This window comes from Anomalospiza imberbis, chromosome 1, assembly GCF_031753505.1.
Source record: "Anomalospiza imberbis isolate Cuckoo-Finch-1a 21T00152 chromosome 1, ASM3175350v1, whole genome shotgun sequence".
NCBI classification, from domain to species: domain Eukaryota; kingdom Metazoa; phylum Chordata; class Aves; order Passeriformes; family Viduidae; genus Anomalospiza; species Anomalospiza imberbis.
The window spans coordinates 109430308-109449470 of record NC_089681.1 but is presented as its reverse complement, the minus strand read 5'-3'; the positions used below and the strand labels follow the sequence as shown (position 1 = coordinate 109449470).

General features: G+C 38.4%; 1 protein-coding gene across 1 annotated transcript in view; it reads left to right on the top strand.

Moving 5' to 3' along the window:
• The window catches only part of COL6A6 (collagen type VI alpha 6 chain), a 35300-nt gene extending 24636 nt beyond the window's left edge, over positions 1 to 10664 (top strand). Inside the window, exons 20-25 of the mRNA XM_068186867.1 lie at positions 1202 to 1292; positions 4227 to 4898; positions 5720 to 5813; positions 6021 to 6283; positions 7947 to 8030; positions 9300 to 10664. Coding sequence (XP_068042968.1) covers positions 1202 to 1292; positions 4227 to 4898; positions 5720 to 5813; positions 6021 to 6283; positions 7947 to 8008 — 1182 coding nt within the window. The 3' untranslated portion in view covers positions 8009 to 8030; positions 9300 to 10664. The remainder of the gene's footprint in view (positions 1 to 1201; positions 1293 to 4226; positions 4899 to 5719; positions 5814 to 6020; positions 6284 to 7946; positions 8031 to 9299) is intronic.
• The last annotated feature ends 8499 nt before the right edge of the window (positions 10665 to 19163 follow it).

Here is a 19163-nt window from a genome sequence, read left to right as displayed (position 1 = left end):
AAATTGTCCTTCTAAAAAGAAATATGTTCACTTGTACATGATAAAAAGTGCAAAACTTGGAGTCTGAGTTCTGATCTAGCAACATCCAAGTCAGTCCTCTATTAGTTATACTATATTTATTCTCATGCAGCCTCATATTTATGAGTTGATTCATGTATTTTTCTGGCTAAATGATAATTTAGCAGAATGAAAAATTTCTGCTGACCTATGAGAAGGAAACTTATGTTTATTGCCTGAGTTGTTCCACAGGATAAACATGAGCAAGAATCAGTATTTCCTTTACTTAGTATAAACAGATTACAACTCTGAATGCATGTGAAGACATCTGGTGACTGTACATAAATGAGTCTTGAGAGTAGAAGAGTTTAAAAGAGCTGCTTAGCAGTGGGAAGCGTAAAAATTCACTGCCCAGCACTCCTTTAAGTTTACAATGATGGCAAGGCAACCAACCTCACCACCGCCCCAAGTAAATGCTGGGGAGGTGTACTACTTCCCTTTTCCTTTCAGATGGACTTCTGCCCTTGCAGTTGAGAGATGGTGTAAATCTTTATGATCCTATAGGTCTGTAGCCACAGATACTTACTGGCTTTACTTTGCTTTAGGCACTTCAGTTTAGAGGCCACATACAGTCATTGCCAATTCTAATTCCTTTGAAGAGTTCGATCTGTAACATTCTTTATAGATGTTAATTAGAAATTAATTGTGCAGTCTATAATACATGAAGACAAAGTTTAATGCAAAGAAGTAATTATTTCTTTGCTTATCATTATAGCGTATTCATATATGTTCATTTCCTGTAATTCTGTGATATTTTAGAGTCATTTTTATCTTAGTCCACAAGGAAATGCTTTTCCATTGAATCACATGTGGATACGGTGGTGGTCAGTGAAACTGTAGAATGTTGGAGCATCTTCAGAGTTCCTCAAGCATTTCTGTGGTCATTCTTCCACTGTGAAAGACTGTCTTTCTTCAGATGACCTCAGGAAACACATAGAACTTTCCCTCCAAGAAATCATCTTCACTCTTTGTCCCAGAAAAAGCTGAGATATCCTGCCCTTTTCTCTGTAGAAAAATAGCACCCTATTAAGAAAAGAAAAAAGTGATAATCCTTCTTTGGCAGAAAAAAAAAGAAAAAAGAGAGAGTCTTCATATATTTTGCCTGTCTTCTTAATGTTGCTTTTGTGTCTGCTTTAAAACACAGATTGATGACACAAGAAGATTTCAGTTATTTGTTTGGGAAAGACAACAAGATGAAAATTTGGAGGGCATCACATATTGTACACTGTGCTTTGGTAAGGCATTTTACAGATTTCATCTGTGGTGTTGGTCTATTTACCATTTCAATAACAAATTCTATAGCTTTTTTTTGCAATGTAGTAGTGGGGAATTTTTATGGTACACCTTAAACACATCTGTGTTTAAATATAAAAGAGAAATATTAATGAACAATGCACTGGTCAGACTCCTACTACCATAAATGGTTCTACAAGGAGTTTGCAGAGATGTATTAAGAACTGTATGGTTGGTTGCATGGAGCAACTCAGCCCAGCTCTGCAGCCAATAGGGATATCTGAGTGTTCCCATTCCAGGATGGCTACAAGACAGTGCTGTGGCTGTTTCTTATAATTTCCAAGAGAAACTTCACTCCTTTACAGAGGAAACTTTACTTCTTTTTCTATCTCTGACATTCCAGCCAGTTGAACCCTTCTGCAACTGGGCCTTCTTGTCCTCTGTGACAGATCATTTTCTGGTTACAGAATGCCACTGCTGAGAAGTTACAATTTTAACTTCCTCTTCAGTGGATGGTGAGAAATAGAATCTCAAAATCAAAAAAGCTGTTTAAATAATTTCTGTCTCACCCATGTGAAATGAATTATTGTGTTTAGCATTTCCTTTTTAACAGAAACGCACTTAAAATAGCAATATGATTTTGGGAAAGCAGGCTCATTTGCTGGAAGTTCTATGCTGTGAGAGGGGGAGAAGCTACTAAATGATAATATGTCAAAATGTTGAACAATGATCTGAGATGAAAAAATAGAGTTTGATTCTGTGTCCTTTATGATGTTCAGATTTCAACAGAAGAAAATTTCTCCAGGGAACTGTTATCTATGAAATTTTACCTTATGAATGTTCTTCTGCTCTCATGCATGAATAATTTCCCCTGGTATCTCAAAACCTTCTACAGCAAGACTCATCTGTTGTTCCTTACTAGAACAAAAATATTACAAGCTCCTGTTACAAATGGAAGTAGGGGTTTAGAAAAGTCCTTGCCTTTTGCCCAGGCAGCAGGCAATAGCTTTATTGAGGTTGCCAGCACCGCAAAAACCCATTCTCATTCACAAGTTCTTTAATAATGGCTGATTCTGTCTATTATAGAATGAATTATTTATTCAATAGACAGAAAACTAACAGACATAAGACTTATACTACACAGGAATAAAAACAAAAAGAGAAACAACTAGTAGATGTATACAGCGTGAGGTAGAAGGTACCTATTAATGTTACAGCTAATGAAGAAATAATGTAACTTAGAGTTCAGTGTATCTTACCATCCAGTTGTTGGTGGGACACACACACATCAAGACCCTTTCCCTCAACCCCCAGGGAAGTAACCACAGAACCTGCGTCCAGGCTGTGGGGAGAGGTCTCCCACAGTTTCAGGGTGTGTATGTAAAAGGCTTCTGCCTCTGTGATAACTCTGTGTCTTTTACAGTTTGTAAAACAGTGCCTTTCAGTCAAGAATATTTCTTTTATCTCTTCCTACATCTGCTCTCCAGACTAAGATGTTGATTATTAGCTGAGGTCTGAGCCCTTTTGGAACAAGAGATACCTCCTTGCTGGGCCTTTCAGCCCCTAGGTTATCTCTTTAAGGACCAACTCTCTGTGGTAGAGAGAAAGGGGGTTAGAAGTCCTGCCACAGCCCCCAAATTCATTAGAGGTTTTCTTGTTTTGTTTGTTTGTTTTGTTTGGTTGTTGTTTGTTTGGTTGGGATTTTTGTTTGTTTGTTTGGTTTGCTTTTTTTTAGATCAAAGTTTAGGAAAAATAAAAAAAGATTTTGTAGTGGGTTGACCCTGTTTGGATGCCAGACACTCCCTCCACAGCTGGGCAGGGGATAGGAAATACAATGAAGGGTTGATGAGTTGAGATAAGGACAGAGAGAGATCACTCATCAAATACTGTCATGGGCAGAACAAACTTGAATTAGAAATATTAATTGAATTTCTTACTAACAAAATCAGAGCAGGATAACAAAAAGTAAAATTAGATCTTAAAACTACCTTCCCCCCACTGCTCCTTCCTTCTAAGCTCTACCGTCTTCCTACCAGCAGCACACGGAGATGGGGAATGGGGGTTTATGGTCAGTTCATCACACATTGTTTCCACCACTGCTCAGGGAGAGCATGGGGTCCCTCCCATGGAAGATAGTTCTTCATGAACTTCTTCAACAGGAGTCCTTCCCATGAGTAACGGTTCTCTGCAAACTGGTGCAATGTGAGTTCATCCCATGGGCAACAATCCTCTCCAAACTGATGCAGCATGGGTCACTCTTCCATGGGGTGCAGTTCTTCAGGCACAGGGTCACAAGTCTTGCTGGAAAACCTGCTCCAGCCTGGGCTTCTCTCTGCATGGGTCTGCAGGTCCCTGCGAGGAGCCTGCTCCAGCATGGGCCTCCAGGTTCACAGCATTCTCTCAGACATCCACCTGCTCTAGCATGGGGTTCATCCACAAGCTGCAATTGCATCTCTGCATCCCTGTGGATCTCCATGGGCTGCAGGGTCACAGCTCACCATGGTCTTCACCAGGGGCTGCAGGGGAATTTCTGCTCCAGTACTTGAAGCCCCTCCTCTCCACCTTCTCCACTAACCTTAGTGTCTGCATAGTTTTTTCTCTGACATATTTTCACTCTGCTTTTCTATGGCAACAATTAAATCTGCACAATAACATTTTTTTTCTTTTTAAATATGTTATCACAGAGGCATGTCCACTATTTCTAATTGACTTGATCAGCAGCATGTCTCTCTTGGAGCTAGCTGGCATTGGCTCTGCTGGACATGGAGGAATCTTCCATCAGCTTTTTACAGAAGCCACCCCTGTAGTGCCCCCCACTACCAAAACCTAGCCATACAAACCTAATACAGACCGACAGAACTGTGTGAAATTTTTATAAATCATTGCTTTTGTTGTATTGTTAAATAGTTCTCTGCCTATTGGCTTTTCCTGTCTAGATAAATGCAATCCAAGAACCAACTGTGAGGTGCCTTTTTCTCCCCTGGTTCAGATGGATATGGATATAACTTACATCATGGACAGCTCTTGCAGCATTAGCAGTGAAGAGTTTCAGAGAGCCAAAGACTTTGTGAGCAGCATGGTGGATCAGTTTGTCGTTTCCTCACAGCCAAACGAATCATATGGAGGCATCAGAGTGGCACTGGTGCAGCAGGCTCCCAGAGGCTTCCTGCCTGACAGAAACCAAACACCTGTGGCTTTGGAGTTTGACCTAGTCACATACAGCAATAAAGATTTGATGAAGAAACACATCCAAGACTCTGTTCACCAGCTGGAAGGGCCATCAGCCATTGCTTCTGCTCTACAGTGGACAGTTGAAAACGTATTCTTTAAAGCCCCCAGACAAAGAAAACACAGGGTCATATTTACAATAGTTGGAAGCAAAACAAGCACATGGGACAGAGAAAGGCTGAGAGAGATTTCACTCGGAGCCAAGTGCCAAGGATTCACCTTATTCACTCTTGCACTTGGCAGCGATGTGAGTGACAATCAGCTGATGGAGCTGTCAAGCTCCCCCACAGATCAGCACTCACTGACACTGGGCAGGTTTTCCACACCGGAGATGGTGTATGCTCAGAGGTTTAGCCGGGCATTCCTAAATCTTCTACAACGTAAGTATCACACAGCACAATTTGCTTCACTTATGGAAAGAAAGACGAGTACTTTGTAGAAAAAGGTAGTCAGTATATATGTGCTATCATTCAGTTCCTGGTCATAACTTTGCTGCTAATCTTTCATGATTAGTTTACATCAGATGCTGGACATTAATAAGAGTGCCAGGAACGACAGAACAGCATTCTATTCTAAAGTAGTCTTTTCCCCTTAAGTTTTTATTTAATGTGTGGCTTTGTGTACTCCACTTTCACTAAAGCTAAGAGCTTTAGCTAAGAGCACACTGTCATATTCCTGATTTAGGCCCACATTACTCCTCAGACCATTGGCAAATCCAGATCTACTGAGCTGTTTATGCCTAATTAGGCTTTGGGACAGGTACAGGATAAATATTTTGCACATTTGACCTTAACCTCTCTACAGAGCAGAGAGAGGACTTACTTTTCAAGACACATTAATGCAGATTAGCAGGTCTTATATGCTTTGACGTGGAAACGAGAATATCAAAAAGGAAATTGCTACTTATTTAAAATCCTCATCAGAATCATATACTTGGAGATGTCAAAGTTTCTATAGAAGCATAAATAGTGTATTAAAGAGCAAGAAAAAGTACAAAAATTGGTTCAGGAGTAATTGTTATCTTTCTGATCTCTATAATAATTTTCATTTTTTTGGGCATAATGTCAGTCACACTGGATATAGTGTGTTACTTATTGAAAGATGCAAACTCCAGTACACAAAAACAAGCATGTAGTGGTTTTTATTAACCCTACTTTTGAGGACTTTAAAACTCACCCCTGCTACCTGTGCTTTCTCACAGAAGAAATGAACAGTTATCCTTCACCTGAACTTCAAGAAGAGTGTGAAAACTTAGATCGGGGAGACATACAACAGGAAGCATCCATGACTGAAAGGTTGGAAATCACCTATTTAACATTTTGAGTGCATACCTCTGAATGTAAGATTTATCCCTTTGGGTTAGTTGTTACATTCAAAGTAGTTATAACAGAAATGGGATTGGGGTCAGAAGTTTTTTTAATGTTTTCCAGAAGGAATTAATCAGATGCATATTCTAAGGTCATATTGGTGCTTAAATAATTTTCCCCTCCTCTCCTTGGAAGGATACCTTTCCCTGGAATGGCTGAAAGTCAAGTTTTAGAAGACATGGAAAAAAATGAAAGTAGAGTCATGAAGAGTATGAAAGAGAACACCAAAGAATCTGTATACACAGTGCCAGAAATGAGAGATGATTATGAGGAGAATGAGTATTTCACAGAGGAAAATGCTAAAAGGGAAAAGCTTCAAGAGTGTGGAAAAGCTCAGGAGAAGAACAAGAAAAATTTAGAGACAACAGCAGAAACTAGAGCTGCCTGTAATGATTATGGTATGATTCTAGAATATGAAAATCTTTTTTAATTCAGTAAAAGACTGAACTCTGAAGGACTCAATATTTTTACAAGATGAATAATTTTCAATTACTTTTTTCCAAAGCTTTTAAGTCATCATATGTTAGTATTTAGTCCAAATCTATATAGTCATTAAAGACTGAACTACACGTGTCATTATAAATTCAGTTTTGATTTATAACTTTTTAAAATAATATCATAAAAAGTTCTAATCCTTCTTGCTAAAATAGTCAATCATTTTTAAATCCCCAAGTTGCTCAGTAATTAGTGAGTTACTCCTGCTGCTAATTTAGCTCAACATGGAGGAACTAATTATATCTCTGCTACAGTCTGTTCCTGTAGGAAGAACAGGATCCATCAGCAGAGGTATCAAAATATATATTCTTCATGTTTTTAACTGTGCTTCTTAATGATACATTTTTCATTGCAGTTTTGCTGTTAGATATAGATATAGGAAGCTGGTTATGAGATTATTTGGCGCCAACGTTCTTGTAACAGTATTGAGTGAATTTATTGTTTAAATTACAATTAGAGAGAATTTATGTGAAAATAAATGAAAAGGTGTCTGCATAGATTTGGGTGTGGTAGTTCATTTCTACAGATGTTATCCCTTTGCTTTTCATCCCTCTCCACTCAAGAATGGTTCTGGAATTGTAGCTTCATTCAGGATGAGAGAGGATCAGTAACAGGAAGATATGTTACTGTTTATACTTTCCTAAAAAAATATTTCCTTTAAGGAAGTAGACATGGTCACTGCACTTAAGTAAGAAACTACCTAAGCCGCTTATGAGAGCTATATTAATTGCATTCCACAATCCTGTATTGTAATTAGTGACCCAACAGTTTACTTTTAAAAACATGTAGCCCAGTTCCAGAACTTGCCTTTTGAGAGATGTACTTTGTGCTCATCTCTTGCTTGAGATTTTTGTTTTTCAGTTGATTAGGAGAAGGTTATGTAATTTTAAATCTTTAAATTGTATCATTATATTTCTTTATTTCACAGTTCTTCCTCTTTAATATTGTATTGACACCAAAGTCTAGAGCTGCCTTTCTGTCTTCTTTTGAGTAACTCTGAATTTACATTGGTGAAAAATCATTAGATCTGTTCTTACCAAATACCAGATTGCTACTGAGTATGTTTCTCTCACCTACTTTGCTAATTTATGCAATTTAAATCTGTAATAGTCTTGGATTTGGCTAAGAGACTACCATGGATAGTTTAACAACCTATGTATACTAATTTATGAAATTTTATTGATAGATACCAGTATAAGAAGTTGGAATAAAGAAGAGGGGAATTATTAAAGAGTTTATTCTACTAGTTTCTATGGACCAGTTATAGTTATTTTACAATCTTAAAAAAAAAAAAATGTTAGAAAACTAAACACCTTTTAGCAGTCGTTTATGGCAATGAAAAATCTAGTTTCAGACATTCTGGGCAAAGCAATCATAAAAAGAGGGTTTTCACACTGGCGCTATGGAGTTATAGATGAATACTTAGTGAATCTGTATAAGACTTTGAACACTGGCTACTCCTTTTGTCTGACAGTTTGTACTGAATGCTATTTTTCCCTGAATTTTCAATGCCGAGAATGGTGGATTTTTCTTTCATTAAATTCGTCTCTTATTTCCCTTTTCCAGATGCATGTGACCTTGTTCAAGATAGTGGAGAATGTCAAAATTACATTTTGAAGTGGTACTAAGACAAAGAGCAGAAAAGGTGTGGTCAGTTCTGGTATGGGGGCTGTGGAGGCAATAAAAATAGATTTGAAACACAAGAAGAATGTGGATTCTTGTGTATAGAGTCCTCCTAGTGCAGAGACACTTAAATTACTTTAACTCTTCAGTTAGACTATCAGGTTGATGTGGAAAAGGCATTCAAAGAAGCTTTACATACCCACTCGGCTCCCATATTTCAGTTGAAAGAAATACTTGTTTATAAAGTTATTATCTGGTAACGTAATTGTGAAAATAAAACTTAGGCTATTTCTCCAGTGATCTAACATGTTGAGTATTGAGAAACTCTTGTTAGCTAAGGGTGAACTGTTTAAAAGGCATAAAAGTATTGAAACCTGGCTTTCTTCCATAAATACCAAAATGTGCACTTTCTGAATATACTGCATAAAACAAAGCAGTGCCTCAGAGATTTACATGAAATAATATCAGATACAAGACACTGACATCAAAATGTTTTGATGTGTTTGTTTACATTTATCCTGCTTATAGAAAATACCAGAAAGCATTTAGATATCAAATGACAGAATTTGTAGAACTTAATTCACTTAAAGAATTTAAAGGATTTATTACCATAGCATCATTCTTAGCTTTTTTTTCTTTTTTTTAATGAATAATCCAACATGGGAATAAAATCAATCATTCTCAAATTATTTACTTCTGCTGTTAGTTCTTGAAGCAGGTGTAAGCATATTCTTGTGTTCTGGCTTCCCACTGGTAAATAAGTATTGGTCCCCTGTTCTTGTTACCAGATGTTAGGCAAGTGCTTTTATTTTAGAACATTAGATTTTCATGGTTGCTTTTGAGTGAAAGAAAAAATCCTGAGGACATCTGATTGAAGACAGTAAATGCAATGCCCTGCGGAAGGGTAGGACTTAGCTGAGCTTTCGTACTCTGATGACTTACCCAAATTCTGTTGTTGCCCATTTTATGGCTGTAGAAACCAGGGTGCATTTAACTTTGTCACCATAGGCTGTTCTGCAGAGGTGGCTGTACTTACATTTTGTTCTTCTCTGGATTCACTTACAAGATACAAGAATAGATCTAGCAGCATCTTTCTATATGCTCCCTTGAAAATAAAAGAAAGAAGATTAAACTGGAAAAAAAGCTGTAAAAATGATGCAGAAAATGCTTCTTACTAAAGAAATAAAGTGAAATAATTACATATATTCCATACATGAAAATGGATGCCACTGGATATAAAACAATATGTGCCAGTTTTCCTTAAATAAAATTTTAAATTTCCCTTTGAAAACATAGGCTTTGCTCTTATTCAGAGGAATCACATGCACAACAGTGAGCCCTTCCTAGCAGAATGGAAGGGCTGGTTGTACTACTGACTCTATGGAAAGAAGTTGTTGTCTACTTGTAGAAGAAATCAGCAGGGAATTTTATGAATGAAGTAATTCTGGTGCCACTGATCAGTGCCACTGGACCAGATATGCTGAACTTCCATATGAACTGCAGTCAAAGGCAGCCAAGTGCTGTGCCACAGCTGACACTGCCAGTGCCTTTTTCTCAGCCCCTTTGCTGGCAGAGTGCGGGTCACACTTTGCTTCCACTTAGAGAGATCATTGTACACCTGAAATCAACTCCCCCAGGGGTAGTAACAAAGCCCTACTGCCACGGACTGATCCAGACTGCACTGGAACAGGGTGAAGCTCCAGAGCACCTACAGTACATTGACAATACCATAGTGTAGGGCAATATAGCAAAAAAAGTTTTGGAGAAAGGGAAGAAAATAGTCAAAATCTTTTGAAAGCCAGTTTTGCCGTAAGACAAAATAGAGTGAAGAGACCTGCACATGAGAGCTAGTTTTTTAGGTGCTTCTCCTGGCATCCTGATTACTCATGTTGGATAGGATATTCCTCTGCACATCATGCAACTAATGCTACATAGAGTAAGTGGCTCACACTGATCACATAATGAGTTCAAATAAGAAACCCCAGTCATTCAGGAATCTTGGAAGTGATCATGAGCTGGCCAGAAGGCAAAGATTTTGGAATGTCACCTGAGGAGGAGGTAGTATATGCTGATAATGCCCCACTATATAATAAATCAGCAGAATGCAAGAAGCAATATGCCTTGTTTACTGCTGGATCCTGCCATCATGTGGGAAGGCATCAGATATGGAAAGCCACTGTATGGAGTCCCCTACTACAAGCCACAGAAACTACTAAAGGAGAAGGTGAATCGAGTCAATTTGCAGAGGTCAAAGCCATCAAGCTGGCTTTAGATGCTGTTGAATATGAAAAGTAGTCAACACTTTATAATGATTTCTGGATGCTAGCAAGTGCCCTGTGGGCTTGGCTGCAGCAATGGAAGCAGGATAACTGGCACCATAGGGCTAAGCCCATCAGGGCTGCCACATTGTGGTAAAATATTGCTGTCTCTGTGGAGAATCTGACTGTGCAGGTATGTCATGTAGATGCTCATGTTATGCAAGAGTCAGGCACTGAAGTACATCAGAATAACCAGCGGCTGCCAAGACTGAAGTGGCTCAGGTGGATTTGGATTGGCAATGTAAACGTGAATTATTTCTATCTCAATGGGTCCATGACACCTCGTGACATCAAGGAAGAAATGCAGCATATAGGTGGGCTCATGACTGAGGAGTGGACTTAGTCATAGACATTATCCATGGATGTGAAAAATGCACTGCAATTAAGCAAGCCAGGCTGTCGAAACCTCTTTGGTACAGAGGACAATGACTGAAATGTAAGTATGAGGATGTCTGTCAGATTGACTATATCACACTCCTGCAAACCTGTGATGGCAAAAGCCATGTGCTTAAAATAGTGGCAGCAACCACCAGATGGCTGGAAACATACCCTGTGCTCCATACCACTGCCCATCCTGGGCCTTGAAAAGCAAGGCTTATGGGACACAGTACACCAGAAGGAAATGAATCATTGGAACTCATTTCCTAAACAATCTCGTAGACATTTGGGCCAAAGAACATGGCATTTGAGTGGGTGTATCACATTCCCAATCATGCACCATCCTCTGGAAAAATCAAACAGTGTAAAGGACTGTTAAAGACTAAACTGAGAGCAGTGGGTGGTGGGATCTTCAAATACTCGCATTTAGCATTTAGTGAAGGCCACCTGGTTAGCGAGCATTAGGGAACCTGCCAATCAGACTGGCCTTGACCAGTCAAAAATTTACATACTATAGAAGGGGATAGAATTCCTGTAGTGCAAATAAAAATGTGCTGAGGAAAACTGTCTGGGTTATTCCTACCTCAGGCGAAGACAAACCCATTTTACACTAGTCTCAGCAGCTAGAAATGATTGCCGTGGTTTAACCCTAGCCGGCAACTAAGCCCCACACAGCCAAAGAAGAGAATTGGGAATGTAAAAGGGAGAAAACTCAAGGACTGGGACAAAGGAAGTTTAATAGCTAAAGCAAAAGCCATGCACGCAAGGAAAGTGAAATGAGGAATTCATTCACCACTTCCCATGGGCAGGCAGCTCAGTGATCCTTAGGAAGCAGAGCTACCTCATGTGCAATGGTTACTTGGGAAGATAAATGGCATCACTCTGAGCACCTCCCATTTTGATCTTCCCCAGCTTTAGATGCTGAGCATGTTGCCATGTGGAACAGAATATAGCTTAAATCAGTGGGGGTCAGCTGTTCAAGCTGTGTCCCCTCCCAACTTGTCGTGCCCCTCCAGCTTTCTTGATGGCACAGCGGGGGGAGGCATTGACTCTGTGCAAGCACTGCTCTGCAATAACGAAAACATCCCTGAATTATCAAAACTGTTTTCATCACAAACACAAAACAAACCTCTATACCAGATATTGTGAAGAAAATCTGCTTTACCCCAGCCAACAATCACCAGTACATTCTCCACCCCTGCAGATCATGGGTTGACCATGTCTGGATACCAGGTGACCACCAAGACACTCTTCATTCTCTTTCCTTGCTCTGGTGTGGGGTCCCTCCCACAGAGTGCAGTCCTTTGGGGAAGAGACTGCTCCAGCATAGGACCCCTACAGAGTCACCTGTCCTGCCAGCAAATCTGCTCCATTATGGACTCTTCTCCCCAAGAGACCAACTTTCTAGATGTTCAAAATTTTTTGGTCTGTTTCTAGACCAAATGATTCTCTGTGCCCTTTTGAAAGCCCTACATAAAACTACACTTCTGTAGATGGTTTATGTTATAGTTGTCATCAGCCATTCTTGCCTGTCTCACCTCTTCCCCTGAACTAGGACAAATCTCTGAGCAAATCTTGAGTTACTATGGAAATCTGGTAGCAGTCTTTGATAGAGTTTTGTAAAAGCTGATAATGTCATGACTAGATAGTCATAGTCCAGATCTCTGTCAGGCCTGTCAGTTTAAGGAACTGTCCAAGTGCCTGAAGGTATTTTAAATGTTGTATCAGGCTGTCCATCAATGACAAATCCAAGAGTTTTCAAGAGCTGATAAACTGGTTTGACAGAGTAACACCACTCTGGGGTCCTTGGTCAAAGGAGGTTTCTCTGCAGATGCAAGTTCATCTAGGTGATACGTTCTGCTCATTGGTATCACCTTTGCTTTGTCAAGGTCAATGTTCCCTGACTGTTTTACCTTCACAGGGTACTCTTTGTGCTCTTTCCTGCATGGTATGTCTTCTGGTCTTGGGACCTGACCTTTCTCAGGAGATGAAAGAAGGGAGAATGAAGTGTCCAAACAGTCTCTGAACCTCTGGGGCAAGTTTTTTGGCAGCCTCATAGCAGTGCTGCTCTCCAACAATTGTACAGGACAGCTTGTTAGCAGGTGTACATGACTGTGTCTCTCACAGGAAGGACAAAAAAGATCCCAATGACTTCAGAGGCAGCTGGCATAGTCACATCAAACCTGAATGCACCTTCTGGACAACAGACATCTTTTCCATGTACATCCACTGTTTCCTGAGTCAAATAGTGTAGAGAAGCATTTTGCACGACCCTTTTCTGCCAAGATTGCTTTCTTTCTGGGTGAGTGTATACTACATGTTCCAGGGATGTCTGTCAGCAGTTTTTAAGATCTTAGGAAAAATCTTTTTACTTCCAAATCCCATTCCCGCTTTTTGGGAAAAAAAAAAAAAAAAAAAAAAAAAAAAAAAAAGCCTTAGCTCTAATAGAAGATCAGAAGATCATACAAGTTTCATCTGAGAAATATGGTATTTGACTCTGAAAACCAGGGACTGCTTGATGCCTTCTTCAAATTAAAGCACTTTTTTGAAGGAAGATGTGTATTACACCTTTCCAGATATTTATTGCTTACCTGTAGAAATAGCTGACAACACAGGAAAAACCAATTAACTGCAATGTACAGCAAGGGAGGTCAAGGGTTTACTGTAATAGAGATGTGAAGGACAATGTTCTCTAGTGAGATCTAAGGCGGGAATACAATATAATTCCCCTTCTTTAATTAGTTTTCTCATCTAATTTAATCCACAGCTTTAAGTTCTGAAATTATCTTATCTTTTCACTTTCTTTGGCAAGAAATCTGAGTTGCCACAGAATTCCCAAGACAAGGCAGTGCTAGCAGCCACAGACCCAAGAAAGGGCATGTCTGAAGGGACATCAAGAGCCAACTCTATAATTACTAAAATTGAAGTTGAAAGTCAGAACTGCCAGCACTTGCAGAAAATAAGATGTTCTTGTAGCTGAAGACCATGTTGCAATTATCTTATCCCTGTTCTTATTCTGCCTCCCTATCTCAGCTGTGCCTACATTACCCCCAGTATCTGAAATGGAGTGGTGGAGGATCTGCAGAGTCCTTGGATCAGCAGAGCCTGAGACCATGAGGAAGTTAGGTGCTTGGCTGTAGCCTTGCTGAGGTTTTAAAACCTCAGCTTTATGTTCAGAAATATTGCATTGGAGTGGTTTGCACTGACAATTGTTTCCTAATGACTTGAATACACATATATGTGTTTTTATACACATATCTTTAGTAAATAGTATACTAATAATCCTGCAAAATAAATGTTTTCTTGCAGCAAGTATTCTGTCATCAGTAAACTCATAGAAATGGAGTCTTCTCAACTAAAATAAGTTCACATAAATCAAATATCAGAGCACAGACTTGCTCCAACTAAAATTAGTGGAACTAAAATGACCAGTCAATATTCTGTAAAAAGATTTTCATTACATATTACTTGAAAAAGAAGATGAAAACTTTTTTTGGAAAATAGTGGTGTAGCAATATAAGATACCCAGCCTTCCTGAATTCACAAACATGAATTCATAATAACTTCAAAACACATTTTTTAAAATCATTACTGTTTGATTAATAGTTGGCTAGTTAAGTGTTTTCCACTTTCAAATTAGAGAAAAAAATCAGGATGCATCTGGACTTTTATAGACCTGGCTCTTCCTGGTGCACATGCATGGTTAAAAACCAGCTTCTTTAGCTTTCTGACTCTGGCCATTCTTTTCAAGCTCCTCAGAGAGGATGCTCAGAGAGAACCACCAAGACTAAAAGGAAGACAAAATTACATGGGATATCCAGGTAGAAGAGGTCTAAAGATTAAACAAAAATTCTGAAAATCCTGTTTAATTGTGATTTAGAATAATTCTTCAATGTTTTTATTACATGTTTTTCTAACTTTTGCCATCATTTTTCTTTTCATGGATGGAAGGATTTGATGGGAAAAAGATACAGTATTACTCTAGACAAGCTGAATCTGTGAACGCAGTACTCATTAGGCTTATCTCGTACAATAATTGAAGATTTTGAGAGTTTTGCAGAGATGTCAGTGAGTATTATGTCAATGTTACTTTTTTTAAAGCTGTGTGCAGGTATCTGCTGCACTGCCCAGTTTGTGGTTTTGTCTAGGAAACACATGGGAAATCTAACTGCAAGGATTAATTCCTGTGTTTAGGGTTTTTTTCTTCCTTTTTTTCTGTTTGGTTGATTGGTTGTTTATGTGAAAAATTCATGCACATTTTTATTATTTCAGGAATAATGGGGAAGATGGGAGTGATGGAATTAGAGGAAAAGAGATACATTATTTCCTTTCTTTTGCCTTCTTGATCTCAAAGTTGCTGAGTGGTAAAAATGAAATAATATACCATATTTTGTCTCTAAGAGATCTCTTGGGGTTCCTGGAAAGAAAGGAGAAAAGGGTGACTTTGGATATCAGCAACACTTAGTCATCTTTTATTGGTCAGGGTTTGGATTTAAGGACAATACTATGGCTATTTCATGAAACTGTCCCTGTGAGAAATGTCTTTAATAAACTCTCAAGCACAAGGCACAACTTTGTTCCAAAAAGTTATTGGCACTTCTTTTTGTTAGAATTTCTATCAGAAGAGATATAATAGGACATAAAATACTTTTTGCTCTTCTGAAAAAGAGCAAACTACTGATGAATAGCCAGTGGGTAGTTTTGAAAATAGGGTATACATTCAGTAGAAGAGGCCAGTGTAGGACATGGGAACAAACAGATAAGATTGTTGTAGTAGACTTTATCAGAAGGTGGTTTTTAACACATGTGCAATGCTCTAAAATAACTACTTGGTTCCTCACTTCCAGATAAAACTTTCTTACCCTTTCTGTCCTCATAGAGGTGCTGAAGGATACACAGAGCTATATGTGTTCCAAATATTGCACAGATAAAACTGCAAGTTTTAGGTATTTATAGCTTGCATGTAAGTATTGTTAGATATGTAAAATTTCTTTTTTTATTTATTTGTGTCAGCTTCCACCACCAGGCCTAGTGCTTAACAAGTCTTTCCTGGTGACTACAGTATTAAATGATTTTTTAGTGTCCATACGCAAGATTTTATTTCAAGAACATTACCACTGCATCATTTCAGGAGTACTGTTTTTGAATTGTTTTTGCTGTGTGGATTGCTAGTTCTTTCTGTGTCTGCAGTGTTCAATGCTGAAATCAGACTGAATAGATAGATCCTCTGGAATCTTCATTGACATCTGTAAATGCAAGGAAGTATATTACAAATAGGAGGAAAATGTAAAGAAAAAGTTAAACCTTTTCAACACAATGAATCCCAACATATTACTGTCTGTTAGGTCACACAAAAAAGCCTTAACAAGACAAAGATTTGTTGTCATTTGGAATCAGATCAATCAACAAAACAGCCTGGTTACAATGGCTTACAATGAAAACAAGGATTCCAAGGACCTCAGGTAAACATTTTTAATATTCACAAGTGGAAAGAACTCCAGCATTAATGATTTGTGAGTGTTAACTGAACTTTTTTGTACATGTTGATTTTTAGGGTCAAAAAGGACAGAAAAACCAGGAAGTAAGAGTCTTCCAGTAATGAATATACTGAAAGCATGCTATGTTGTTTAATTACAAGGTACTGGATGTGTAACCACCTGAAGACTGAAGTCTGAATGTTTTTATAACAATAATTTTTCTTACAGTAAGCTAAGACAGAAAACAAGATGAAAGGTCACAGATTTGGTCATGCAGAAGCTATCAAGTATGAATTGATGCTATTAATCTAATAATTATCATAATTTTAGTTCATAGGAATTCTAGTTATTTCATTAGTAAAGACCCTTCCTAAAAAGGTTTTCTACCATTGCTCTTTGGTCTCCTTTCTGTATGTGTCTCTTGTTCCAAGTGCTGTGGCACAGGGGATTTTAGAAGGACTTGCATTCAAGAACAGTTGGAATTTTTGTACATGTGTATTTACCTTTTTGTTGATCATGCTCACACTTCCTGCAACCTTCATGGCATTCTCAAATATTCTGTATAATTGTGGTTTAGTACTTAATTAAAAAGCAGAGTAAATAAACTGATTTTCACAATCTGATGGAATAATGTAGCCAGACAAAAGACGGAATCTTTTTTAGGCTGATGTTCTGGTTTGAAAATAAAACCAGTGAGAGACTCCAAGTCAGAATTACAATTTGTTAGGAAAAAGGAAAACAAACAAAATACATGCAATAATACAAAAGAAAAATCACTGACAGAGTCAGAATACAACCTGACACCCTTTTGGCCAGTGTGTTGGTAGGTCCAAATTGGAATGGCTGCAGTCCTCCTGGAGTGGCAGATGAGGTTCTGTCGGAGCAGTGATCCTGTAAAAGGGTGTAGTCTTCCTCTGAAGGTCCAGTGGAAAACCCCAGCTGTTCCTCTTGGGAACCAGTGGAAAGGCTGCCTCTGATGTCCCCAAAACCCAGATGATATCCAGTTAGGAATGCTTGGCTCCTCCCTCTGGGCAGAGCATCTCACAATGGGATGTTATAGTTCTTATCAGTCACGCAGTGACATTCTATAGCCCATTATCAGCAGATGTCTCCCCAGAGGGAGAATTGGTTGTGAAAGAGACAAGGAAAACTGCTCACTCAACAGAAGACAACTGCCATACAGATGGGAAATGGAATACATCTTGGTTCTCAGTCTGGGACAGCTGAATGTGAAGTATGAAACCCCAATCAATTCTCAAAACAATGAACATTGCATAAATAGGACTGATCTGTGAAATTGGTACTACACTTTAGGCTTCAAACAATAAGGCTTCTTAACATCTGTACTCTCTGTGGATGCAGAGCTATCACCACAGAAAAGCAGGCTCGCTCTGCTGAACACCATGGTTTGGTGACACTCTGGGCAGATCTCTGACCCAAAGCTTTCTGGTAAGTTGTCATTTGTAGGTGAACTAAAAATTAATAAGAAGTACTTCATGTTCCCACAGTTTACTGACTGATATACATTCCCCCATAGATGCAGAAAATCTGCCAGATGCTTGTTCTTGTTAATATCACTGGGCATTTTCAATGTTCTGTGCACAGAAATTGCCTGTTAATATTTCCTCCAAGATTTGTGCTTAGACAGCAATTAGGAGCAATTAGAAATTTTGTTAAATAAATTGAACTGACAGCTATTCACTGTTCTCATGGGAAATCAGTGTGTGCTTCAGTAAACAAGTAGATAAATCACACCTTGGAAGCAGCCCACTTCTGCCATAGACAGTATTACTTGGAGAAAACACACCAGTCAACAGGATAGTTGTGGCAGATTAAAAGGAAGAGTACTTTCAGTTCTGTGAAACAAGATGTTACAAGTCTTTTGTTATCTTATGATGCTGCAGTAAAGTAACAGCTGTATCTCATTTTCCTCTTCTCCAGTTAAAAATTATTGACTGGTCACTGTGCAAATTTCATTTGAGTTTTTTACACAAATCTAAGACTAATTTTTTAAATTCCATATCCTTGTGTTTCAGGGGGAAGATACGGTCATAATTTCTTGAGAAACTTGCATTTTATCAGAAGAACTTTTTGTCAGATTTTAATTGCATTTTTTCCAACTAACTAGGGTAAAGCTGGGTACAAGGGACTTGCAGGAGAACATGGACTAAAAATATATGGAGGCAGAATGACAAGTACATCATCACTGATATTCTTTAATGGATTTTTTTAATAGGTTCCTCCTTTACGTGTTCTGATTTCACACTTGTATTGATTTTTAAATGTTAAGTCTCTCATTTTCAAAAGCTGTTAATACTCTGTCCCTGTGTAAGTCACACTAAACAGAAGCAATGACCATCTCTGAATATCCTACCATATGTGTTCCAAGTCATCTTCCTTTCTTGCGTTTTAGGTAAAAAACTGCAGTAGAAGAAATAAGCTGGTTTAAGAGCAGTGAGATGATCACTTTTTTTCCCCCTTAACTTCTTTGTCCTGTTTTTTTCTGGATTCTTATGTGTTTTTCCCTTTTCTTCACAAGCTTTTCCATGGCTGAATGCTAACTTCAGATATTCTCTGCTATGACAGGGACTGACAAGGGCTGGCTGCTCCCTGCTGAAGCATGTGCTAATTTTATTTTAAGGACTGTATTTTTAAATGGACTTTGAACATACTGGATGAATAACTCAGTTAACAAAAATGAGCTGAACTACTAGAAGAAAATTGGTGCTTTGATGTTATCCATCCAGGCTGTTAATCTCTTATAAGTGAAACTGGTGTCAGACCTTATGTTCTTATTTCTTATTTCTCATTTACCATTAATTCAGCATGTAGCAAATAAGGGAAGAAAGAAAGAAATCTGTTAATTTCCAAAAGAAAACAAAAATCTTATGTTGCCTCTATATGTTGTTTGAATACCACATATGTAACGTGCTACTATGTGGCAGCACATTTCTCTATCTCTCTCAGGGTTTTTCATAGAGGTGCAC